The sequence below is a fragment of the Echiichthys vipera genome, assembly GCF_963691815.1.
Source record: "Echiichthys vipera genome assembly, chromosome: 4".
NCBI classification, from domain to species: Eukaryota; Metazoa; Chordata; class Actinopteri; order Perciformes; family Trachinidae; genus Echiichthys; species Echiichthys vipera.
Window position 1 is genome coordinate 907,989 of NC_139829.1, and position 23,961 is coordinate 931,949.

The 23,961-nt window shown below is 42.2% G+C and overlaps 1 protein-coding gene across 1 annotated transcript in view; it reads left to right on the forward strand.

The window, feature by feature from the left end:
* abca2 (ATP-binding cassette, sub-family A (ABC1), member 2) overlaps window positions 1–23,961 on the forward strand; it is a 423,663-nt gene that overhangs the window by 165,316 nt on the left and 234,386 nt on the right. The window contains exons 10-15 of the mRNA XM_083912406.1: window positions 1,369–1,497; window positions 1,687–1,854; window positions 5,872–5,968; window positions 7,883–8,056; window positions 13,521–13,623; window positions 13,919–14,033. Of these exons, the coding sequence (XP_083768532.1) occupies window positions 1,369–1,497; window positions 1,687–1,854; window positions 5,872–5,968; window positions 7,883–8,056; window positions 13,521–13,623; window positions 13,919–14,033 (786 nt within the window). The remainder of the gene's footprint in view (window positions 1–1,368; window positions 1,498–1,686; window positions 1,855–5,871; window positions 5,969–7,882; window positions 8,057–13,520; window positions 13,624–13,918; window positions 14,034–23,961) is intronic.

Below are 23,961 nucleotides of genomic sequence, written 5' to 3' on the forward strand. Positions count from 1 at the left end.
TAGATCTGTTAACTGGGGTATGAGAACTGTGATTTTACCCGGGGTATGGTGTTTACATGGTGTTTGAGAAACCGGAGTATGCCCTTTACCTGAATATAATCAGGATTTTAAACTGCATTTAAATGCACTGACTGGGTGACATGTTTCTTCATTACTGTTAGCACACGCACTAGTTGTCGTACATATCAGGGCTCCAGACTAACTTTTTTTTACTAGGGGCACGGTGGCCTCAAACTGAAAATTTTAGGGGTGCAACCTGAAATTTTAGGGGCACACATGGTAAATCAATAATAGATGCAGAAATTACAATGTGCTGTTTCAAATTCAGTGTCACATTTTTATTGTGCAGTTTTGAAGATGAAACATCAGCAGCACCATCGCTGTCGTTACAGAACAATATTTAAAAAAAAAAAAGAATAAGGGGTATGACGAGAGGATACACGATATTGAGTCCACAAGTACGTGACGCGAAGAGATTTTAACACTATTTTATAATGTCAGTATTTTCTTTAGGGGGGGGGGTGATTTTAGCAGAGAGCTGTGGTGGTGCTGCAGGTGTCTTTCCATAGTACTTGTGTTAGCAGTAAAGTAAATAAAAGGGCTCGCCATCTAAAATGGCCCTGCCCCTGACAACATACAGGCACTGCTCCACAGAGTGTGATATAAAAAGCGGTGTTATGACCGTCAATCGCTCATCTCTCAGAACAGACACGTTTCCATTTTATAAAGTAGATTGACTCACAGCAGAGTTTTCTTCCGCTCTATGTGTTTTAAACATATGAACTGTATCTATGATAACTGATCAGATCAGTCTGTTTGTGTTTTAAACATATGAACCGTATCTACATTGACCGATCAGATCAGTCTGTCACCTGCTGCCTCAGTCGCTGCGCCGGGCGGAGAAACAAAGTCAATGAATCAGTTAAACACGGTTGATTTCTTCCCATAGAGCTGACATGAAAGCTATTTTGGTTTGGTAATTTTTTTGCCGTCATTCGGCTCGGCAGCTCGTTACATACGGAGGCTTCTGGGCCGTCAGGTCCCGTCATTGTGACTAGCTGTGGGAGCTCACATGTTACATGTTTGTGTTACACTGCTTACATATTGTTCCTGTCTTATCTGTCACTCTGTTGCTATTTAGCCACTTACATATTGATATGACAAGACATCTGGTTGCGCATGTGCGACTAGAAGTAAAATTCAGTGGCACACTCAAATTTTGGTCGCAGAAAAAAAGTCCCTAACAAATGCCCTATTTCTTCCTGAAATTACTGAGTCTTTCCTTTAATGAAACCATATTTTCAGTAACAGTAAGAAAATGGAACAAACTGTGGGAATGAAGAAAAAACATTTGTTATCTTTTTTTAGGCAAATGAGACATTCGCATTCGTCGGTAACGTGACACACTACACCCGGGTGTGGCTCAACATCTCAGCCCAGCTCAGGACCTTTCTGGAGGAGGGCCGGCTGCACAACCACCTGGTGTGGCTACAGCAGGTTGACTGACATACAGGTTACATTTTGACATGTTTAATGATACTGTTCCATCCGGATGGGAAAAAAACAGCTATGTGTTGATATGTTCCCATTTAGTTAATCTATTCACACACCTTGGATGTGAGTCAGAAAACATGTAAAGTTGCATACATTTAGTCTCCATTCATGCTCATTCTCCTGTCCCCCCAGCTGTCCTCTGCGCTTCAGCAGCACCCTGAGTTGTTGAATAGCACAGACGGTGAGATGATACAGGGTCTGATGGAGGGAAACTACAGTCTTCCTAACATCTCCACCCTGCTCAAGCAGCTGGACACCATTGACAATGCTGCCTGTGGCTGGATGCACTTCATGTCTAAGGTCGGTATAGTGTAGAACGCTGGCTTTCAAGAAAACAGGCCAACTGCATAGAACATGCCTCCAATGCCTGACCCAGCTGTAACACCTGAAGGCTAGCTGCTGAGAGTTCATGAACCTTAGTAAGAGAAAAAGAGATCAGAGAGACCAAAGAGTTAGAAGTAATCATATTAACTGTTGAAACATTGAGTTCTGACACTCCAAGTGGTAGAAGAGGCCAAGACCTTTACATCCCCAATAATATCTGTTGACTTGCTCAGAGACCCACTTTGGAGACTATTGTTTCTAGTACCAACTAAATGATGGTTTAATCTTTGTGCTCAGATCTAACAACAGTTTTTGATTCAATTCAATTCAATTTTATTTAAAGCACCAAATCATAACAAAAGTTATCAAATTATCAGGGCACTTTACAGAGTAGGTATAGACCACACTCTATGACTTATTTATGATTTACATAGACCCAACAATTCCCTCTAGAGTACAGTGGCAACGAAAACCTTCCCTATAACAGGCAGGAACATCGGACAGACCCAGCTCTATGGAGGACGGACATCTGTCTGCACCAGTTGGGGAGGAAGAAAAGGAGAGAGAAAGAAAGAAAAGACAGACAAATGGACAGAGAGACAAAGACAGACACAAAGACAGACAAACAGAGACACTTTCAGAGATGCAAGCAACCACAAAAATAACAGTAACTATAATAATATCTATAGTAATGTGAATATGACTGATATCTTATCGCAGTTAATATAGCAGAATGGTAAGAAACAAGCACAGCTAAGGTGATAGAATATGAAAATGCTAATTATGGTGGCAAACATGATCAATGATGAGTAGCGGTAATAACAGCTGCGATACAGCGAGACATACCGCTGATGGTGTTTTTGTTGCTACAAATTTTATAGTTTATAAGACTAATGATAGTATATATGACTAATAGTGATAATAGTAGCAGGAAGCATCATGCAGGACCACGGCAGCAGGCACCACCACTATCAGCAGAGCCCTCGGAGATGACAAAACACAAACAATTTGGGAACAAGTTGAATTAGTAGCATACATTTATGAGACATGAATGATAAAAGTAGAGAGGATAGAAGCTCAGAGTATCAGGAAAAGTATTATCCCCCGGCACACTAGCTCTCTCGTAAGCCCTAGCTGTAAGCTTTGTCAAAGAGGAAAGTTTTAAGTTTTCTCTTAAATATGGGGATGGTTTCTGCCTCCCGAATAACACTTAGGAGTTGGTTCCAGAGGAGAGGAGCTTGGAAGCTGAAAGCTCTGCCCCCCTTTTAGCTCTGCCCCTACTTTTAGAGCGTGCTCACACTGTCCTCCCGGACCACGACCCGGACTTTAGGGTACTTGTCCCCCCTCCCTCTCCCCCCCCGCGCCCCAGCCCCGTTTGTACTCACACTGCCAGGGCCTCGGCCAATGCTTCTTGCCGGCCATCACGCCGTAACACGTCACACGCATTGATCGAGTGTGTGTGGCTTTGTTTACAAATCTTTCCATAGACCTCAGAGTTTTTGTGCGTCTTGTAGACTGTTTTTGAATATTTTCATCCGACCAAATCTGCAGTAAACACTCCACCTCGGCATCACACCAACGTGAACCTTTCACCACCATTGTTGTTGTTGTTAAATGTCCGCGCATGGTCCGTCCTTCTATTTACATGTCCGAACAGGCGGACATAACGCTACTGCCGTAGGGCTCGTGCTCGTGCTCGCACACGTGCGCACGCTCGTGCTCGTACATGTGCAAACGGCTCCGCTAAAGCCCACCTCTTTCAAGCGGGCCATGGACGGTCCGCTGGCCGCAGTTGAGCGCGGAGCGGGTGCACTCACATGGCTTAAAGGTACTAGGCCTTAGCTGAAAAAACGGTTTTGGCCGCGGCCAAAAGGACAGTGTGATCACGCTCTTAGAGACTCTAGGAACGATGAGTAGCCCTGCATTCTCACAGCGCAGCGATCTAGTCGGGTAATACGGTACTATGAGCTCTTTAAGATATGACGGAGCCTGACCAATAAGAGCTTTGTAGGTAAGGAGAAGGATTTTAAATTCTGTTCTAGATTTTACAGGTAGCCAGTGCAAAGAAGCTAATACAGGAGAAATATGTTCTCTTCGATTTGTTTTAGTCAGTACACGGGCTGCAGCATTTTGGACCAACTGGAGACTCTTAATAAACTTATTGGAGCAGTCTGATAATAAGGAGTGGCATTAGTCCAGCCTAGAAGTGACACATGCATGGACTAGTTTTTCTGCATCTTTCTGAGACAAAATGTTACTAATTTTTGCAATATTACACAGGTGAAGATATGCAATCCTTGTCGTTAATTTTATGTGAGAATCAAAGGACATATCCTGATCAAAAATGATACCCAGATTCCTTACTGTGGTGCTGGAGGACAACACAACATCATCCAGAGAAACAATATCTTTAGCTATTCAGGAGGCCTTTGAGTTCAACATCAGAAAATTGCATAATTTGGTTTGATCGATAAATATAATTAATAAGCATAAGAATGAAAATGTATGGAGTGCTTCCTTATAATATTTCCTATGGGAAGCATATATAAGGTGAATAGAATCGGTCCATGGACAGAACCCTGTGGGGCTCTGTGACTGGCTTTAGTGTTCATGGAGGATTTGTCATTATCATGTACAAACTGAGATCTATCTGATAAATAAGACTTGAACCAGCTCAGTGAGGTTCCTTTAATGCCAATTAGATGCTCCAGTCTCTGTAGCAGGATGCGATGGTCAATAGTGTCCAAGGCAGCATTAAGATCTAGTAAAACAAGTACAGAGACAAGTCCTTTGTCAGAAGCTATTAGAAGGTCGTTAGTAATTTTGATCTTTTATTTTAATCCTGACTTGAAGTCCTCAAATAACTCATTATTATGTAAAAACTCACGAAGCTGATTGGCGACTAATTTCTCAAGGATCTTAGAGAGAAAAGGAAGGATAGATATAGGTCTATAGTTGGCTAGTACCTCTGGATCAAGACTTGGCTTTTTAAGAAGAGGTTTAATTACAGCTACTTTAAAATACTGTGGTACATAACCTGCTGATAAAGACATATTAATCATATCTAATACAGGAGTGCTTACTAAAGGTAACACTTCTTTAAGTAACCTAGTTGGAATAGAGTCTAGGAGACAAGTAGAAGGCTTTGATGTCGAAATAGTAGAGGTTCATTTGTTAAGGTCAACTGTAGAAAAACAGTCCAGGAATATATCAGGTCGTATAGTTGTTTCTAAAGTTCCTGGGTTTGAAGAGAAATTGGTGCCAAGCGAGTTGATTTTGTCATTAATAGTTAGAATTTTGTCATTGAAGAAGGTCATGAAGTTGTTACTACTGAGGGTTATAGGAATACATGACTCAATAGAGCTGTGGCTCTCTGTCAGCCTGGCTACAGTGCTGAAAAGAAATCAAGGATTGTTCTTATTCTCCTCTATTAAGGATGAGTAATAGGCTGCTCTGGCATTACAGAAGGCCTTCCTATATGTTTTTAGACTTTCTTTCCAAACTAAGTGAGATTCCTCCAGTTTAGTGGAAGGCCATTTACCATCCAATGACCTTGATACTTTAATTCATGGGTTTGTGAGTTATACCATGGAGCTAACTTCCTCTGTTTCATTATCTTCTTTTTTTAAAGGAGTAACGAAGTCGAGTGCTGTTTGTAGTGAACCTGCAACACTGTCGTTAGTACAGGAATCTTGAATATTAGGATAAGGCATTCAATTAAATGCCGCTGTAATTGCTTCCTTAAATTTAGTTACAGCACTATCAGATAAACATAAAGTGCAGAAACTTTTGCCCAGAGGGGAGTAGTCCTGTAATATGAATTCAAAAGTTATCAAATAGTCTGATGAAATAGGATTTTGTGGAAAGACTATTAAGTCTTTACTTTCCACACCATAAGCCAAAACAAGGTCGAGGTTGTGATTAAAACAGTCAGTAGGTTTATGTACACTCTGACGCTGAATCCATTTCTGTGTCTTTGGCCCATGCTTTCAGGTCAATGTGGATGTCTTCAAGGGCTTTCCTGATGAGGACAGCATCGTCAACTACACCCTCAACCAGGCCTACCAGGACAACGTGTCTGTGTTTGCTAGTGAGTTTTTTCTATGTGTCAGGTTGTGTTAGCCGACAGTAAAACAAATGCTTGTAGAAAATGTTACTGCAACAAATGAAATAAAAAAAACACTATAAAAAAAACAAAACACTAATTACCAATACAATTTGATTCCCAATCAATTCTAAATCTGTCCAAGGATCTCCTTGTTAGTGTGCATGTGCGAAAGTTGCAACTGCCTGTTACTGCTCCAGCCTTTGAGTTTGCTTTTTTAAAACTTTCTTAACTTCTATTCTCCTTTTGTTCATTCTGTTTCTTCACCCTAACTTCTGTGAAGTTCTGACCTCTACAATGAGGTTACTTTGGCTAAATTTCGTGTTTCTATTCGTGCTGCTTTTATCAATGCCGCTTCACCGGGACACACCTTCCTTCCTTTGTTTACTCCGGAGAACAGCTGATTGCGCTAATGCCAGCTGGAATAGCGGCCAGAACAGCTAATATTCCACCCGATCACTGGAGAAAAACACACCAGGGATGCAGGCTGGCTCTACGCACAAAGGGACGAGCCAGGATACGGACTGAGGAGGCGACCCAGTGGGTCTGCAGGGTGCTGCACGACTGGGGCTGCAAGGTTGGGGCGAAGCTAAAGGCAGAGCGAGCGGAAAATCGGAGGTGCTACAAGCCATCGATTCCCTCCGTAATCAGGGGGAATGTGAACTCCCTGCCGAACAAGATCGACGAGCTGTCTGTTCTGAGAGCAGCTTGTTCATCTTTACGGAGACATGGCTAACCACCCATATATACTTATATATAGCTATGTATATTTATATTCTTGTTTTTCTAATATATGTTGTCTGTATAATATTTGTTGTTTGTATATCTGGAAAGGTCAATCCTCCAGCTCAGAGCGTAGAGAGAAAACATACTGTAGCTGTCAACCACTGACAGTTACATGCTAACAAGCTAACAAAAAACAAACTAAGAAAAGATGTTAACTTCACTTAGCATTCTGATACGTCTGCTACTCCACCATTTTAGTGACAACCGATTCCTCATCTGAGTCTGGGTCTGACTCACGGCGGGTCATGGACACCCAAACTAGAACTTAGTTGCAGATCGCTAACGTTAGCTCCTTGGACAGGCAGCTAGAGATCAGTGTCCATCCATCCACCTGCGGGGCTCAAAGAGTTACATCCAAAGAGTTGCTGGCTATCGAAGAGGCTCCACTGCCCCGCTGCCTCCTGTCTGAACATGTCGGACAATGGCGGAATCTCTCTGGTGTGTTTAGTCATCTTGATGATTCATTTGCGCGGTTACAGCTTCATAAAACTCTAGTAGAAGCTACAAGTAGTTACCCAAGAGTCTCAAGCTAACGGCACGAACGGAAATGCTTTATCATATTTTAATTGTTAGATTTTGTGAGTAAAATTTGAATCTGTATCATAACCACGACATATCTGTTGGGTAAATGTTTCATCTGAAGTACAAGTACAAAGACAATCTTTGGGGGCCTTTTGTTAGTTATTTTTGGATACAATGAGTTAGACTAGTGATTCAATATTTTTCATATCTACACATCATCTCACCCAATAACAAAGGCCAAGCAATCAACCTGTTCCAAACATACCTGTTCAGAACGGGTTGATTGGCACTATACTAGTTTTGCATACACTTGAAGCAGAAGAACCAAATTAAAATGAACAGAACATGAGAAAATGTGGCTGCTAATGGACATGTGAACAGAAACATGTTTCCAAACAAGTGCGAATAGAGTAAACAAGTAAAAACAAGAGAGATCCCCAGAGGACAATGGGCCAGAATTTAAGTCATAGGTAGGAGGTTTTGTATCATGAAGAAACTGGCCTTTAATTCAATTAATTTGATATACAGTATGATGTTATAATGCTGGTTGAGCCAGAGACTGTTGACCTGATATGTGGTGTTTTTCTTTAGGTGTGATTGTCCAAACTAACAAAGATGGCTCCCTCCCACCCCACGTTCTGTACAAAATTAGACAAAACTCCAGCTTTACAGAGAAGACCAATGAAATCAGACGGGCATACTGGCGTCCCGGGCCCAACACAGGAGGGAGGTTTTACTTCCTCTACGGTTTTGTTTGGATCCAAGGTAAGTGACCAATTTGCAGTGCTTCCTGAGCACTGGATGTGTCCCCCTTTATCCTACAGAACTGCCCTAACTCTTTGTGCCATTTCGACAAAGTGCTGTAAACATTCCTCGGGGATTCTAGTCCATATTGACATAATAGCATCACACAGATTTGCAGGTGCAGCAAGCTGCACTTTTGTCGGCTGCTCATCCATGAGACAAATCTCCCTTTTTACCACATCCCAAAGGTGCCACAATGCTCAGTTTGTACCAAGGGGCCTAAAGTGTGCCAAAAAATATCCCCCACACCATGAAACCTCCACCACCAGCCTGGGACGTGTCAGCTGTATTCAGCATGCTGCCACGCCCCCATTTCTCTATATAAGGAAATACCATTGTTTGAGGTGTAACAGTTAAAGTAGTTGTAAGAGAGAAGCATAGCTTCAAAAGCAATGAAGCAAAAAACTTCACAAGTGAAGAAATCAAAACAATTGAGTCTTTGGTGGAAGCCAAATGTGTTTCCTCCAGATAGACTATGATTAGGGCTTGACATTAACACCCACCCACCCGCCAAATGCAGGGGAATATCAGCCGGGGCAAGTTACACAGTTGCTCGTACTAGCCACTTTATATATGGGGGAAACTTGTCTTGATCGTCTAATGTTTTGAGTACAGGAATCTTGAATATTATGATAAGGCATAAAATTAAATGCTGATGGAATCGCTTCCTTCAATTTAGTTACAGCAATATCATAAACATCTAGTGTAGAAAATGTTTGCCCAGAGGCGAGTAGTCCTGTAATATGAATTAAAAAAATATTAAATGATGTTCTGATAAAATAGGATTCTGTGGAAAGACTATTAAGTCATTGATTTCCACACCATAAGCCAAAATAAGGTCGAGGGTGTGAATAAAACAGTGAGTAGGTTTATGTACACTCTGACTAAAACCAATTGAATCTAATAGAGAGATAAATGCAATACTACGGCTATTTTTATCAACGTCCATGTGAATATTAAAATCTCCTACAATGATGGCTTTATCAGATTTAAGGACTAAATTTGACAGAAACTCTGAGAATACAGATAGAAATTCAGAGTACGGACCAGGAGCACGGTACACTATAACAAGTATAAATGGCTGCACGGTTTTCCAGGTTGAATGTGAAAGATAAAGAATGAGACTTTCAAATTAATTATAATTTAGTTCAGGTTTAAAGTTGATTTATATGCCTGAGTCATAAATAGCTGCAACGCCTCCTCCTTGACCACTGCCTCGAGGAATATGAGTATTTATATGACTGGGGGGAGTGGATTAATTTAGGCTAACATATTCAGTGGACAACAGTTTAATCATTTACTGCATTTTAAACCATGACAGTACTAATCATATATATTTTTTCTTACTTTGTTACAGTGAAATTGCCATGCCACATCTTTGGCCAAATGTAATTTATTCATGCTTAACTTCCACAATGTTTTTGTACATCTCAATTCTCAGTGACTTCAAAAAAATAATAAAATTGCTATTAACATAGATAAAATTATACACGTAGGCTAGTAGCTTCCTTATTTCTCAGAATCTTGGCCATTTCATTCATTACAACAGTAATACTGCAAAACTGTTTTTTTGCCTGATTTTAGTTTTTATACTGTAAAATATAATATTTTAGTGTCCTGTATATTTTGAAATACCTTTTATCCTGAAATTCCACAGTGAAAAGTTCTGTTAATATTATGCAATTAATTGTATTTCCATATTTATTTGGTATTTGGGCCTGGTTGTGTGACACTATTCTGAAAACTGAAAGCTGGATGCGGACACAACAAAAAACATTTGCAACATATTTTGAAGAGTTGTTGTATTTCACGGAGTGTGCTTGTGTTAAGTTAATAATTCATGCCCTCTTTTCAGGTAAAATGAGCACCCCCTGGTGGCAAAGCTTTAAAACTACGATGACAATAAAATGATAGCTTCAAAATAGCTGCCTATTGTTTCTGTTCCACAACTTTTTTTATGTCATGTTTAGGGAGATGGATGAAGAGAGTGATCATTTTTGTAATTGTAAAATGATTTAATTTATCTAAAGTGTGTATAGGCCAATCAGATTTGTCTTGACGCGTGTTTTTATATGGCCAACTGTTTCTCTTTCCCTTAAAGCCAGAAAAACAACAGTTTGCTTCTTTTTAACCATCAGCATCATTTCATTTGAATATATGCCCATTTGTTGTTGTTCATTATAAATGTTCAATCCCACACAGTCTGACAAAGCTCTGTGAAAGTGAAAGTGAAACAGTTTTAAATATAGTACCATCTTCCGAGTGGCCCTGTTCCAAGATGGCTGCCCTTCAGGCACACTGCGCTAGTGGATGGCAGCAGTCGATGAAGCGTTTATGTACATCCGTCGGCGATTGAGCTTGAGCAGGACAAGCTAGCTGCTGTCGTGAACTGTGGTAGCCAATACCAACAGCTCTCAGCCTGAAGTGGCTGAAAGATTCAAGATTCAAGAAGCTTTATTTATCCCGAGGGAAATACATTTTGCAACAGTTTCAATGCAAAGATGGGAAAGGATCAGAGTGACAATAAGCTAAAATAATAAAATGAAATAAAGCCAACATAAAATAAATCAGACAATAACTAAGTGTGACAGAGTGCAACAGACATCTCGCTCTAACATCTCTCCTTAATTGCATGTATAGGCCCTGTCTGTGCATGTGTGTATTTCGGGCCTTTGTGTGTAACATGACTAATAATAAGAGTGAAAAATTTCAATTTCCCCGTTGCGGGATCAATAAAGTAATTCTTCTTCTTCTTCTTCTTCTTAAGCGTAGGTATAAACAATTTCCTTAAAGATGTAGCATCATTTCCTACAGAACTAAGTTACAGTAAAGTACAGTGAAGTGTAGCAGCCTTTCTTACTGAAGTAAGTAACAGTAAAGTACAGTAAAGTGTAGAAGCATTCTGACTGAAGTAAGTTACAATACAACAAAATAAAGTGATGCATTGGTGTTATAAAGTGACACAGTGACATTTTATCAGGATACAGTGTCTCCACTGTTCCTTACCTGACCATGGGGAGATTAATTATAAAGTTTGATGGCCACCGGAAGAAAAGACTTCCTCCGGCGTTCAGTGTTACACCGGGGGAGAATGAGTCTGTGGCTGAAGGTGCATCTGCTGGAGGTCAGCAGATGGTGGAGAGGGTGAGAGTTGTTGTCCAGGATGCTGTGCAGTTTAGACAGCATCCTCCTCTCAGACACCGCCACCAAAGAGTCCAGTTTGACCCCCAGGACGCAGCCAGCCTTCCTGATGATCTTACTGATTCTCTTGGCGTCTGCTGCCCTCAGTCTGCTGCCCCAGCACACAACAGCAAAGAAGATGGCACTGGTTACCACTGACTGGTAGAAAATCCTCAGCATGGTGTTACATACATTGAATGACCGGAGACTCCTCAGGAAATAGAGACGACTCTGGCCCTTCTTATAAACAGCCTCAGTGTTCTTGGACCAGTCCAGTTTGTTATCCAGGTATACTCCAAGGTATTTGTAATCCTGAACAACATCCACCGTCACGCCGTTGATGGAGATGGGTGTGGGGGCAGATTTACTCCTGCGGAAATCCACCACTAGCTCCTTAGTCTTGGTGGCATTTAGAATCAGGTGATTAGCTGCACACCAGTTGACGAATGAGTCCACAACGCCCCTGTACTCCTCCTCCTTCCCCTCACTGACACAGTCAACAATTGCAGAATCGTCAGCAAACTTCTGCAGGTGGCAGGACTCAGAGAGGAGCTGAAAGTCTGAGGTGTACAGGGGGAACAGAAAGGGGGAAAGAACAGTTCCCTGTGGAGCTCCAGTGCTGCTGACCACAGTGTCAGACACTCTCTCCTGCCGTCTGACACACTGTGGTTAACCCGTCAAGTAAGCCGTAATCCAGGAAACCAGGGGAGGGTCCACCTGCATCGCCCTCAGCTTACGTCCCAGCAGAGCAGGCCGGATGGTATTGAACGCACTGGAGAAGTCCATGAACAAGATTCTCACTGTGGTTCCCGGTCTGTCCAGGTGGGCGCAGGCACGGTGGAGCAGGAAGATGATAGCGTCCTCCACACCTAGTCTAGGCTGGTAGGCAAACTGTAGCGGGTCCAGTGATGAGCTGACCAGGGGCCGAAGAAGTATCGTCAGCGCCACCGGTCTGTAGTCTTCGGAGGTGCTGGGACGCACCTTCTTCGGTACTGGTACCAGGCAGGATGTCTTCCACAGCACAGGGACCTTCTCAAGACTCAGGCTGAGGTTGAAGATGTGCTGCAGGACTCCACTCAGCTGGGTCGCACATGCTTTGAGGACCGTCAGGACCTGCTGCCTTGCCTGGGCGGAGTCTGCAAAGCTCCTTCCTTACCTGCTCTGCAGTGAAGGTCTCTCTGCTGTGTGCGTTGGTGGGGGTGGAGAAAGGTGGTGGCGGGGGGGAGGGGACAGGTAGGGCAAAGTCAGGAAGGAATTGAGGGGGGGGGGGGGTGTCAACAGGGCTGGAGGTTTGGAGGTGGAAGGTTGTGGAGGAGCCGTCGGGGGGTGGTCCAGAGCCCTTTCATCAAATCTGTTGAAGAACAGATTCAGCTCATTGGCACGTTCAGTACCACCACCTACTGTCTGGCTACCAGATGGTTTGTAGCCAGTGATGCTCCTCATGCCGCTCCACACATCCTTTAAATTGATCTGCTGGAGTTTGTGCTCCAGCTTCCTCCTGTAGGTGTCTTTGCCCTTTTGAATCCTCTCCTTCAGCTCCCTCTGGACCTGCCTCATGTGCTCTCTGTCCCCATCTCTGAAGGCCCTCTTCTTCGCATTCAGCAGGACCTTGATGTCTCTGGTGACCCACGGCTTGTTATTGGGGAAACAGCGTCACTGTAGGAACAACGCTGACCACACAGAAATTGATGTACCCTGTTATGCAGTCCGTGAGATCATCAAGGTCCTCTCCATGTGAATCACAGAGCAAATCCCAGTCTGTAAGTTCGAAGCACCACTGTAAAGCTTCTAGGTTCTAGGTTTAGCAAAACACGTGAGTGATTAGCGATTTGATCAAGCTGGATTGGCAACAGCTGCAAAGAGAGAGAGAGTGTAGCTGGTGGATGCTGCAAAGGGCAATGTTTCAGATGCTGACTTGAGTAACCTTCAGCTTCCGCAGATGGACACTGCAGCCCTAGGCCTGCAACTGAGGAGGCTGGTCAGCCTCACCAAACAACAACAAGCATTCCAATCAGTCAAAGTTTGTAATGTAAAAAATACTGATTAGAGGGAAAAAATGTAAATATTTAATTTATTATTGAATTATATTTTAATATTTAAATTTAAAATATAATTCAACAAAGAGGGAGCATTGTATACGAACTTAAACCTCCATTTCTAGGCACTAATGGAAGAGGAGGAACAATTTATTTTGTACATCATTTTGTACCTCTCTCTGCCTTATTTTCTATTTCTCTCTCTCCAGATATGATAGAGAGAGCCATCATCAATATGTTTGTGGGCCATGATGTGGTTGAGCCTGGTAACTACGTTCAGATGTTTCCCTACCCATGTTACACCAGAGACGAGTAAGAAATGCACTTTGTCATCTTCTTGTCATCTTATTTTGCGGGTCTGATTAATGTTAAGCATGGCTGTGTCACACATGAAAAAATATGTCATAAAAGTATTACATACCCTGCATATTTCAGAATGTTCATAAAAATGCTTTCTTCATATCTGATTAATATTTTCGATACATGTTACATGTACATATGTTTGTACATCAATTCTTGAGCTCCCATGCCTTTAAAATGCAGTATGGTCTAAAAATGTATATATTTGGTCATTGCTTGATACCCTATGTTGTTGCTTTCTTTTCAGTTTTCTTTTTGTGATTGAGCACATGATGCCTCTGTGCATGGTGATCTCCTGGGTCTACTCCGTAGCCATGATGATTCAGCACATTGTGGCTGAGAAGGAGCACCGGCTCAAAGAGGTTAGCTCATATTATCATATGTCTCTCATCAGTCTGGGGGCTCAGACTTTAATTGATGGTTAACATGTCAGGTTGAGAATTGATGTTTTCCAACCTGACAATATCTATTACTTGTATGTTTAATATTATTTACTTATTCTATTCTACTTGGTTAAACATACTGGCAGTGTTGTAGTTATTTTTTCTTATTGTCTACAAACCACATGTGCAGAGCCAACAATGAATAGATCTTCCTAACTAAAGTAGTGTATGTGTAGCCAAAACCTGGTATATCTTATTTCTCTGTGCCATAAAGCACCACTCACTAGCAAGGACCATGCCACAACAATATGTAATTTAAAGGTTTCATGGGAATGCAAAGGTACAGGGTGAAGGTTGAAGAAGGACATCGAGATAAGGAAGACTGGGGTCCATCTCAGGTGTGTTTCCACCTGAAGAGAGGATGAAGGGATGTGAATAGGGATGAGCAGAGGGAGGAAAAGAATAGGGATGAGGAGTTGGAAGGAGAATGGATGAAGGGAATAGTGGAGGGTGGGTCCAAAAATCGGTGACTAGGTTTAGGCTTGACAGGTAATAGAGGTAGGCTAGAGGTGTAGCCCTGTTTCCTAACCTAAGTAAACTAATGAACTTAATGGACACTGAATCAGTTATCTCTTCCCTCATTCACCCATATCAAATAGGATTTATTAAAGGCAGACATAAATCAAATAATACACTCCATCGTTTCCTGATAAATACAGTATCAAACCAAAGATGCTCGATGCTGAGAAGGCATTTGACATGGGGAACTGGACATTTCTTATACAAATTATTATTCTAGGACACACCAAGGACAACAATCACGACATATATCCCTCACAAAGCCTCAACCTCCACAGACAAAGCTGTCTGATCAGACTTTCACTATTTACACTTTTTATTGAACCATTAGGAGCATCACAGGCATACGCACCGCAATACAACACAACACTAAATCAGACTATATGCAGATGATGTACACATATTCCTTCAATATCTGACTAAATCAGTCAAATCTTTGAATACAAAATAATAATCAATACATACCCTAACATTAACACATATGATAACGTGAATTAAATCCACTATCATATAAATCGAGGTAGCTCTCATACCAGATCACAAATCCCTACAACATCACTTATTTACGGTAGGTATACATTTCTCCCCCAAGCTGTCATAGTTGGTCCACCTTAACTTTACTTCACTATTTAAAACATTACATGATGACTTAAAGCAATGGACAAAATTGGTACTATCCTACATTGTAGGATGTATTGCTGCAATAAAAAATATTGTACTAGCAAGGATTAATTACTTATTCACAATTGTCCCAACCCACAACAAAATGGCTTAACCATAGAAGTTATATTGAATAGAAAATATAATGAGCCATTTTCCATGGTAATTTGTACAAAACAAAATGGTGGTTGTTGGTAGTTGTCATGATAACACAGGTCACTGGGCTGTAAAGTGTGTCGCAACTCTCCGGGAGGAGAGCCAACAGACGCAGTTCGGGAGATGTTTTGCATAGTGGTAGGGATCATGAAGGAGGGACCGTTAGATCCAGTGGCAGCAAGTCAGCCGACTGTTGGCCAATTGCTTTTTAGATTGGTGTTCTTAAACTTTGTGGATTCACTAGCCTTAATTGTCTAACTGTTCAGTATTAGGTGTTTTTTTGGTTTTGTTGCACTAACTAGGTTATTGCCACTATTGTTTGATTATAGCAGGTAATGTTTTCCCTCAATCAAACTGGATATTGTTAGCAAGGCTTTACCATATTTTCAATTTTGTATTTCAGATCTGATCAACACTATCTCATTTTATGCTTTCTGCATCCATTTGTACAGGACTGATGGCGTACTGTTATTTGTTAATTTGTATTTCACATTCTTTACTGTATTCATGCCCATACTGTTAAATAGTGTCAAGATTGGAGTGAGGTTTTTTTCTCCCTTTTTCTCTCTTACTTTTGTTTGTTTTGCATAGTCTCCGGGTTGTTCAATGCTATTGTGGACAACTTTTCTTATTGTGGGAAACACTGCTGTCTCCTTTGTTCTGTGGTTATATGGGGGCGTATTTGTGTTTAGGGGTTTGTTGGGTGGAGGGTGTCCTACCTTGGCTCTCTATGACCATTTTCATCTCATCTCATCTTAAACAGCTTATCCGGGGTCGGGTCGCGGGGGCAGCAGCTTTAGCAGGGGACCCCGATCTTCCCTTTCCCGGGCCACATTAACCAGCTCTAACTGGGGGATCCCGAGGCATTCCCAGGCCAGTGTGGAGATATAATCTCCCCACCTAGTCCTGGGTCTTCTCCGAGGCCTCCTCACAGCTGGACGTGCCTGGAACACCTGACTAGGGAGGCGCCCAGGGGGCATCCTTACTAGATGCCCGAACCATCTAAACTGGCTCCTTTCAACGCAAACTCCAAACGGATGGCTGAACTTCTCACCCTATCTCTAAGGGAGACTCCAGCCACCCTCCTGAGAAAAGCCATTTCGGCTGCTTGTACCCGCGACCCCGTTCTTTCGGTTGTGACCTAGCTTGCATGACCATAGGTGAGGGTAGGAACGAAGATTGACCGGTAGATCAAGAGCTTTGCCGTCTGGCTCAGCTCCTTTTCGTCACAACGGTGCGTAGAGCGACTGCAACACCGCCCCCAGCTGCTCCGATTCTCCGGCCAAACTCACTCTCCATCGTCCCCGCACTCGTGAACATGATCCCGAGGTACTTGAACTGCTACATTTGGGGTAAGGACTCATTCCCTACCTGGAGTAAGGAATCCACCAGTTTCCTGCTGAGAGCCATGGCCTCAGATTTAGAGGTGCTGATCCTCATCCCAGCCGTTTCACACTTGGCTAGGAACCGATCCAGTGAGTGCTGAAGGTCACTGACCGACGATGCCATCAGGACCACATTATCTGCAAAAAGCAGAGAAGAGATCCTCAGCCCAACGAACTGCAACCACTCCCCACCGCGACTAAGCCTTGATATCCTGTCAATGAAAATCACAAACAGGATTGGTGGCAAAGAGCACCCCTAGCGGAGGCCAACCCCCACCGGGAACGAATCCAACTTACTGCCAAGGATCCAGACACAGCTCTCGCTTTGGGTGTACAGAGATTGGATGGCCCACAGAAGTGACCCCCTCACCCCATACTCCCACAGCACCTCCCACAGTATCTCCAGAGGGACCCGGTCATATGCCTTCTCCAGATCCACAAAACACATGTAGACTGGATGGGCATATGCCCAGGCCCCCTCCAGGCTTTGCCACTGTGGAGTTGTTTGACTACCTCAGTGACTTCCACCAGAGATATTGACAATGATTCCCCTCCAGCTCTGCCTCTACAAAAGAGGGCGTGTTGGATTAAGGAGTTCCTCAAAGTGCTCCTTCCACTGCCTGATTACCTCATCGGCTGAGTTTACCAGCGTCCCGTCCTTATTGTAAACAGCTTGGACGGTTCCCCGTTTCCCCCTTCTGAGATGCCGAATGGTTTTCCGGAAGCACCTTGGTGCTGCCCGAAAGTCCTTCTCCATGACTTCTCCAAACTCCTCCCACACTCGCTGCTTTGCCTCTGACACAGCAGAGGTTACAGCCCTTCTGGCCTGCCGGTACCTTGCAACTGCCTCCAGAGTATTCTGGGATAACATATCCCGGAAGGCCTCCTTCTTCAGTCGGACAGCTTCCCTGACCACTGGTGTCCACCACGGGTTCGAGGGTAACCGCCCCTTGAGGCACCTAAGACCTTGAGGCCACAGCTCACCGCTGCAGCTTCAGTAATGGAAGCTTTCAACATTGCCCACTCCGGTTCAATGTCCCCAACCTCCACAGGGATGCCAGAAAAGCTCCGCCGGAGGTGTGAGTTGAAGATCTCTCGGACAGGGGCCTCTTCCAGACATTCCCAGTTCACCCACACTACTTGTTTGGGCTTACCTGGTCCGTCCAGAATCTTCCCCCATCCTCTGACCCATCTCATCACCAGATGGTGATCAGTTGACAGCTCTGCCCCTCTCTTTACTCGAGTGTCCAAAACATACAGCCTCAGATCAGATGATACGATCACAAAATCGATCATCGATCTTTGGCCTAGGGTGTTCTGGTACCACATACACTTATGAGCATCCTTATTTTCGAACATGGTGTTAGTTATAGACAATCCGTGACTAGCACAGAAGTCTAATAACTGACATCCACTCGAATTTAGATCAGGGAGGCCGTTCCGCCCAAGCACGCCTCTCCAGGTGTCTCCATCATTGCCAACGTGGGCGTTGAAGTCTCCCAGCAGAACTATGGAGTCCCCTTCTGGAGCCCCATGTAGGACTCCATTCAGGGTCTCCAAGAAGGCTGAATACTCTGAGCTGCTGTTCGGTGCATATGCACAAAAAACAGTCCGAGTTTTCCCACTCTCTTCCACAGGGGTGAACTCTAACACCGCAGCGCTCAGCTGGGGGTTTGTGAGTATCCCCACACCCGCCCCGCGACTCACACCCTGGGCAACTCCAGAGAAGAATAGGGTTCAACCCCTATCCAGGAGTACGGTTCCAGAACCGCGACTGTGTGTGGAGGTAAGCCCCACCAGATCTAACTGGTAGCGCTCCACCTCCCGCACAAGCTCCGGCTTCTTCGCCGACAGAGAGGTGACATTCCACGTCCCCAGAGCCAGCCTCTGCTGCCCGTGTCTGATCCGTCGAGGCACCTCACCTTCACTGCCATCCGTGCAGCAGCGCACCCGACCATAGTGGTTCCTCCTGCGAGTGGTGGGCCCACAGGATGGAGAGGAGGGAGGTGCCACGTCACATTTTCTGGCTGTGCCTGGCTGGGCTCCATGGCAAACTCGTCAACCAGGCGCTCGCCAGCGAGCCCTCTGTCTTGGCCTGGCTCCAGACGGGGGCCCCGGGCTTCCTCCGGGCAGGGTCTCTCTTCCTCTTCCTCGTTTGTCCATTGAGTCTTTGTGAACCATTCTTAGTCTAACCCTTCGCCTGAGACCACTCTGCCATGGGAGACCCTACCAGGAGCACTAGGCTCCAGACAACACAGCCCTCAGGTTCACAGGGACACACAAACCTCTCCACCACGATAAGGTGATGTTTTTTTTTTTTTTTTTTAAATAAATGGTTAATGGCAATATAGATCCCAGCAGTGCTGGGTCAAGCAAACCACTCAGATGTATTAGTTGGAATATCAGAGGTTTGGGTAATCCTGTAAAGAGATCTAAGGTTTTTGCACATTTAATACTTTTACATTTTTGCAGGAGAATCACCTTACCGTTAAAGATCCCCGTAGGTTACATTGCCCTTGGGTAGGTCATGTCTTCCAGTCAAACTTTAATTCAAAAGCTTTTAATTAACAAAAAGGTCAGTTCTCATCCACTGACGTTATTGCTGATAAGAATAACAGATATCTCATGGTTTCTGGTACAGTCGTGTTCTTCTCAAGTAAAGCCAGAGTATTTAGTAATAGTAGTAGTAGTACTTATCTACTTAGTAATTTTATTATAAAAACAACAACATCCTGGCTTTCAGCCAAGTTGTCGCTGCAGCCACGGAGGCAGAAAGAGCACCGAGCCCCTCCTTCACAAAGAATTTATAGTGCAATAAAGTCATTGAGTTGTTGTGATTGGTTCAGAATGTCGCTAAGGCAGTTCCTGGTTCAATCACTCCAAGACAGTTCCTTCAATGAACCTCCAGTTCCCGTAGATAGAACACTCCCTTCTCTGAAAAATCCCGCCTTCTGGAGGGCTGACCCCCTCATTTTTATTGTCCCTAGTTTTAAACTGGAGACTATCTGCAATACCCTTTAATTATGCCATCTTTATTAAGTTGATAATATTGTGAACGCATGCTAAACAATTTTTTTTAACTTCTATAGGTACACAGTGAAAACTTCAATTATTTTGTGACAAAATTCAACACCATGTTTAAAAAAATCCCCACAAATCCCTCCTTTCACACCTTTTAATGAGATGGTGAACTAACTCCTCTAACATGTCCTCCTATTCACTATTCCCAATAGTGACATCTGATTGTTGTGGGGACCGCCTGGAGCCTATTGGTTAATGTTGTAGTGATCAGTCAGTTCATCAGGCTCCTAAGACATGGGATGCAACAACACCAACACAAGACGAGAATGGACACAAATACTGTTATGTTCAATCTGTATTCAAACCATTATTCTCAGCCAATTCTTGTGTGTCTATTTGATGAGACCATCTTGTGACTGATCCATTAGATGCTGAATAATTTAGAAATAAGAAATCTAAATTATGATCAAATTTTTTTCATACTTCACCCTCCTTTGCTAATGGAATCTATTGCAGATCAATTTTGCCAGGCCATGGTGATGGTGGCACCTAATTAGGCAGATAATCCCTGTACTCTGCCCTGAGTGTAATTAAAAAATATTTTCTGGACATAGTATATCTAAATTTTTCTATTGCGATGTTCCCTAATCATGGTATAAGGGTGGCAAAGCCAGCAGCAACATGGTTTTGTGCTGTAAATTCATCTGGCACTGCTTTTTGCACTCCTATTGTGAGGAAAAATGAATGCATTAGTTTTCATTACATAAGGCATATACAATACAATGAATCTCTTGTGGCAGCATAATCTACAAAAGAAACAGATTTGTGGTTAGAAAGAGTATGTAAAATTCTCATATTCATCATATAGTTCTGACACCTCCAAACAGTGATGTGATTCTCCATCTCCAGCTGTAGGAAAAATATTTGAGGGTTTAACCACATTACAGACACACAACACACAACATATATTGATGCAACAAATGGACAGCATGCAGGACATACACACTCAAAAGATTGTCAGTTAGTTTTTGTAAATCATCATAGTACTGCTGACATAAACCTTCTGACATAGAATTAAATTCATGCTGATAAAGAATGAGAGATGATTAAAGTCAGTAGAGGCTAAAGTAAGTCACTCTTTCTCTGTGTATGATGCATACAGAGTTTTTGGAGATCTCCACACACACACAAAATAAAGATAAAAAATAAAATATGGCCATCACCTGCTTATCATCAAAAAAGAACATTTCCCTTCTTTTCACCACATTTTCTTCCTTTTTTTTAAATAAATATAGAATTTGCTGGATACAATCAAAACTCAATTTATAACACTGGAGTAATTTAATGATGCTTCATTTGCAAAGCTAGTCGCCTATATCTCTAAAATAAAACTCACTACAAGTTCATAATATGTTTGGTTCATACTGAGTAATTCTTATTTTCAGTTTTAAATGATTAATGTTCTTAATTATGTGTGCATGCCTGTATGTATTGAACTTAAACATCTTGTGCATTCTATGTCAAAGGTGTCATAATATTGTGTTTATGGATCATTATTAGTTTAGAATTTTTTCTATTGTGCTTCTCACAATGCTCTGACCCTGCTCCACCATGTCTTTTATGGCCTCAGGAGTCATGTGGGCCTCAGGTAGACCCCATTCTCTTCTTTAGTCTGTATGAGAAATGAGCAATATCTGTCCATATCCTTCTCAAATGTTTCACCTTTAGGACCAAGTCTCCATTCTCCTGCTTCGGCTGTTGTTCTGGAGAGATAGGGATCTTTGTCCAAAGTTCTGTGTTTCCGCTGCTGGTCGCTTCACTGACGAACTGTCACTGTTTATCCAACTGCTGTGTTGGATTACACATAGACATTAGCTTTTGGATTGCTATGTGTAATTTCTCACCTCCAGTCTTTTTTTTATGATAAGTTTATTTTTCATACCACATTCATAGCTCATTTCTCTATCTTCCACACTTGACCAGGTACTTTTCTTGGAACGTTTCAGCTGCTGTGGTTCAGATGTAGAGTGTGTCATCCTCCATTTCGAGAGGTCGTCGATTCGATCCTTGGCTCCTCCGGTCCGCATGTCGCATGTCGAAGTGTCCAAGACACTGAACCCTGAATTGCTCCCTGTGCATTAACCACTTTCAGTTCATCTGGCCTGTAGACAAGCACATGTGAAGATATCTGTCCGCTTGGGTTCAGAGCTGTTGTTGGACAAAAGACATTTCTGGGAGATGCAATATTAGCTGTTGTCCATTTTTTCTAGTCCATTTTTTCAGTCAATGGTGTTGTAGATCTGGATTCCCTTCACCCACACTGATCAGAGTTCTGCTGCTAGAATGCAGGTGGGGTTTTTATGACCCGAGACAGGGTGAGATATCTCCTTCTATCCCTACTTTTCACTTTCCCTATACACTTTCTTAACTAACTGTATGTAACTAATGTGCCTATTTATGGGGAGAGAAAACTTCCTCAGTAAAAAAATGTCAAAGTGGAATGCTTTTTTCTTCGCATTTATCTGCTGTAAATTTAGTAGGACCTGCAATAGTGGCAGAAAAAGTTTAGTTTTCCCCATTTGTAACACTACTTAGTTATTGACTCACTGCGATATGCGTTAATTTCTAATGGGTTTATGTATCACAGAATCTTTTCGTCACAATGATCTGCCCATATAAGTGATTGTATGGTTGGATCTTATACAAAAATACACTAACTTTGGAAAACTGTTTCAGCCAGGTGATTCCATGCAAAGCATCCTGTAACACTGAAATGATTTACCTCAAGTTTATTTCTTTTTCATTTTTAGAAATGCCCTTATTTTATTTTAATCCTTCACTTATGAAAATAATACAGGCAGTTATAATATTCTACTCCTTTAAAGGATTTATCTAGAAATCATTAGTTTATTTCTCAAATTACTATATCATTTCAAACCCTTTTGTCAGATAATTTATAGTATTTAATATCTTAATTATCATGATCACTTGTTCAACGCAGAATTATTTTCATTACACCCACTTGTCACTGGAGCCTCATAGCAGAGGACTTCAATACAAAAATACTACACTAATCGCTCTAAATGACGACCACTGGTTTACCAAGAAAATCCTTGGGCAGTCCTAATTACCACCAACCTTGACACAAGCTATTGCTCTCCTCAGAATTGTATCCCACTTAGAGAATGTGCTTCCTCCTCCTCCTTAAATCTGAAGAGCAAAATGGTTTCATAAAGGGACGTCAATTGTTTTCTAATACCTGTACACTTTTCAATATAATTTACTTTACTTTAAAACATTCGGCTGAACTTTCTCAACTTGTGATTTCTATAGATGCTGAAAAGGCATTTGATAGAGTATAGTGGAAGTATAGTATAGTTTGTAAAGTATGTATAGATGGCAGTTTTAAAGAAATTTGGATTTGGTGATGAATTCATTTCTTGAATCACCTTTTATGGAATTCTAAGTAAATAATTGTTGTATGTGGATGATTTGTTAGTGTATATAACTAATCCTACACTTTCTACCCCTGCTGTTTTAAGTTTTAAGTAATCTGGAAAATTCCTTTTCAGGTTATAAATTAAATTTGGGAAAAAGTGAGTGTTTTCCCATTTATACTGCAGCATGTCATATGCAACAGGCGAATTGCCTTTTCAATTTAGTCAATCAGGGTTTAAATACCTATGTATTCACATGACTCATTCATTATCTAGCCTTGCATCTGCTAATTTCACTCCCCTTATCTCAAAGATTACATCCAATATTCAAATATTGGGTAATCTCCTCCTTTGGCAAGATCAATGTTGTTAAAATGAATATTTTTCCCAAATTTCAATTTTTATTCCTGTCAATTCATCTTTTTGTGCTGAAACATTTTTTTGACTCACTTGATAAGATAATATGTTATTTTATTTGGAGAGGGAACTCACTTAGGATTCGTAAAATGTTTCTGTAGAGATGCAGACTTAGTAGATGGCTTGCACTACCTAATTTTATGACTTACCATTGGGCTGCTCACATTCATAACATTTGCTACTGGTTAAAATATCCTGGATCCTCTTGGTGTAAATTATCATCCTGTAGGGGATCTTCTATTACTGATCTAC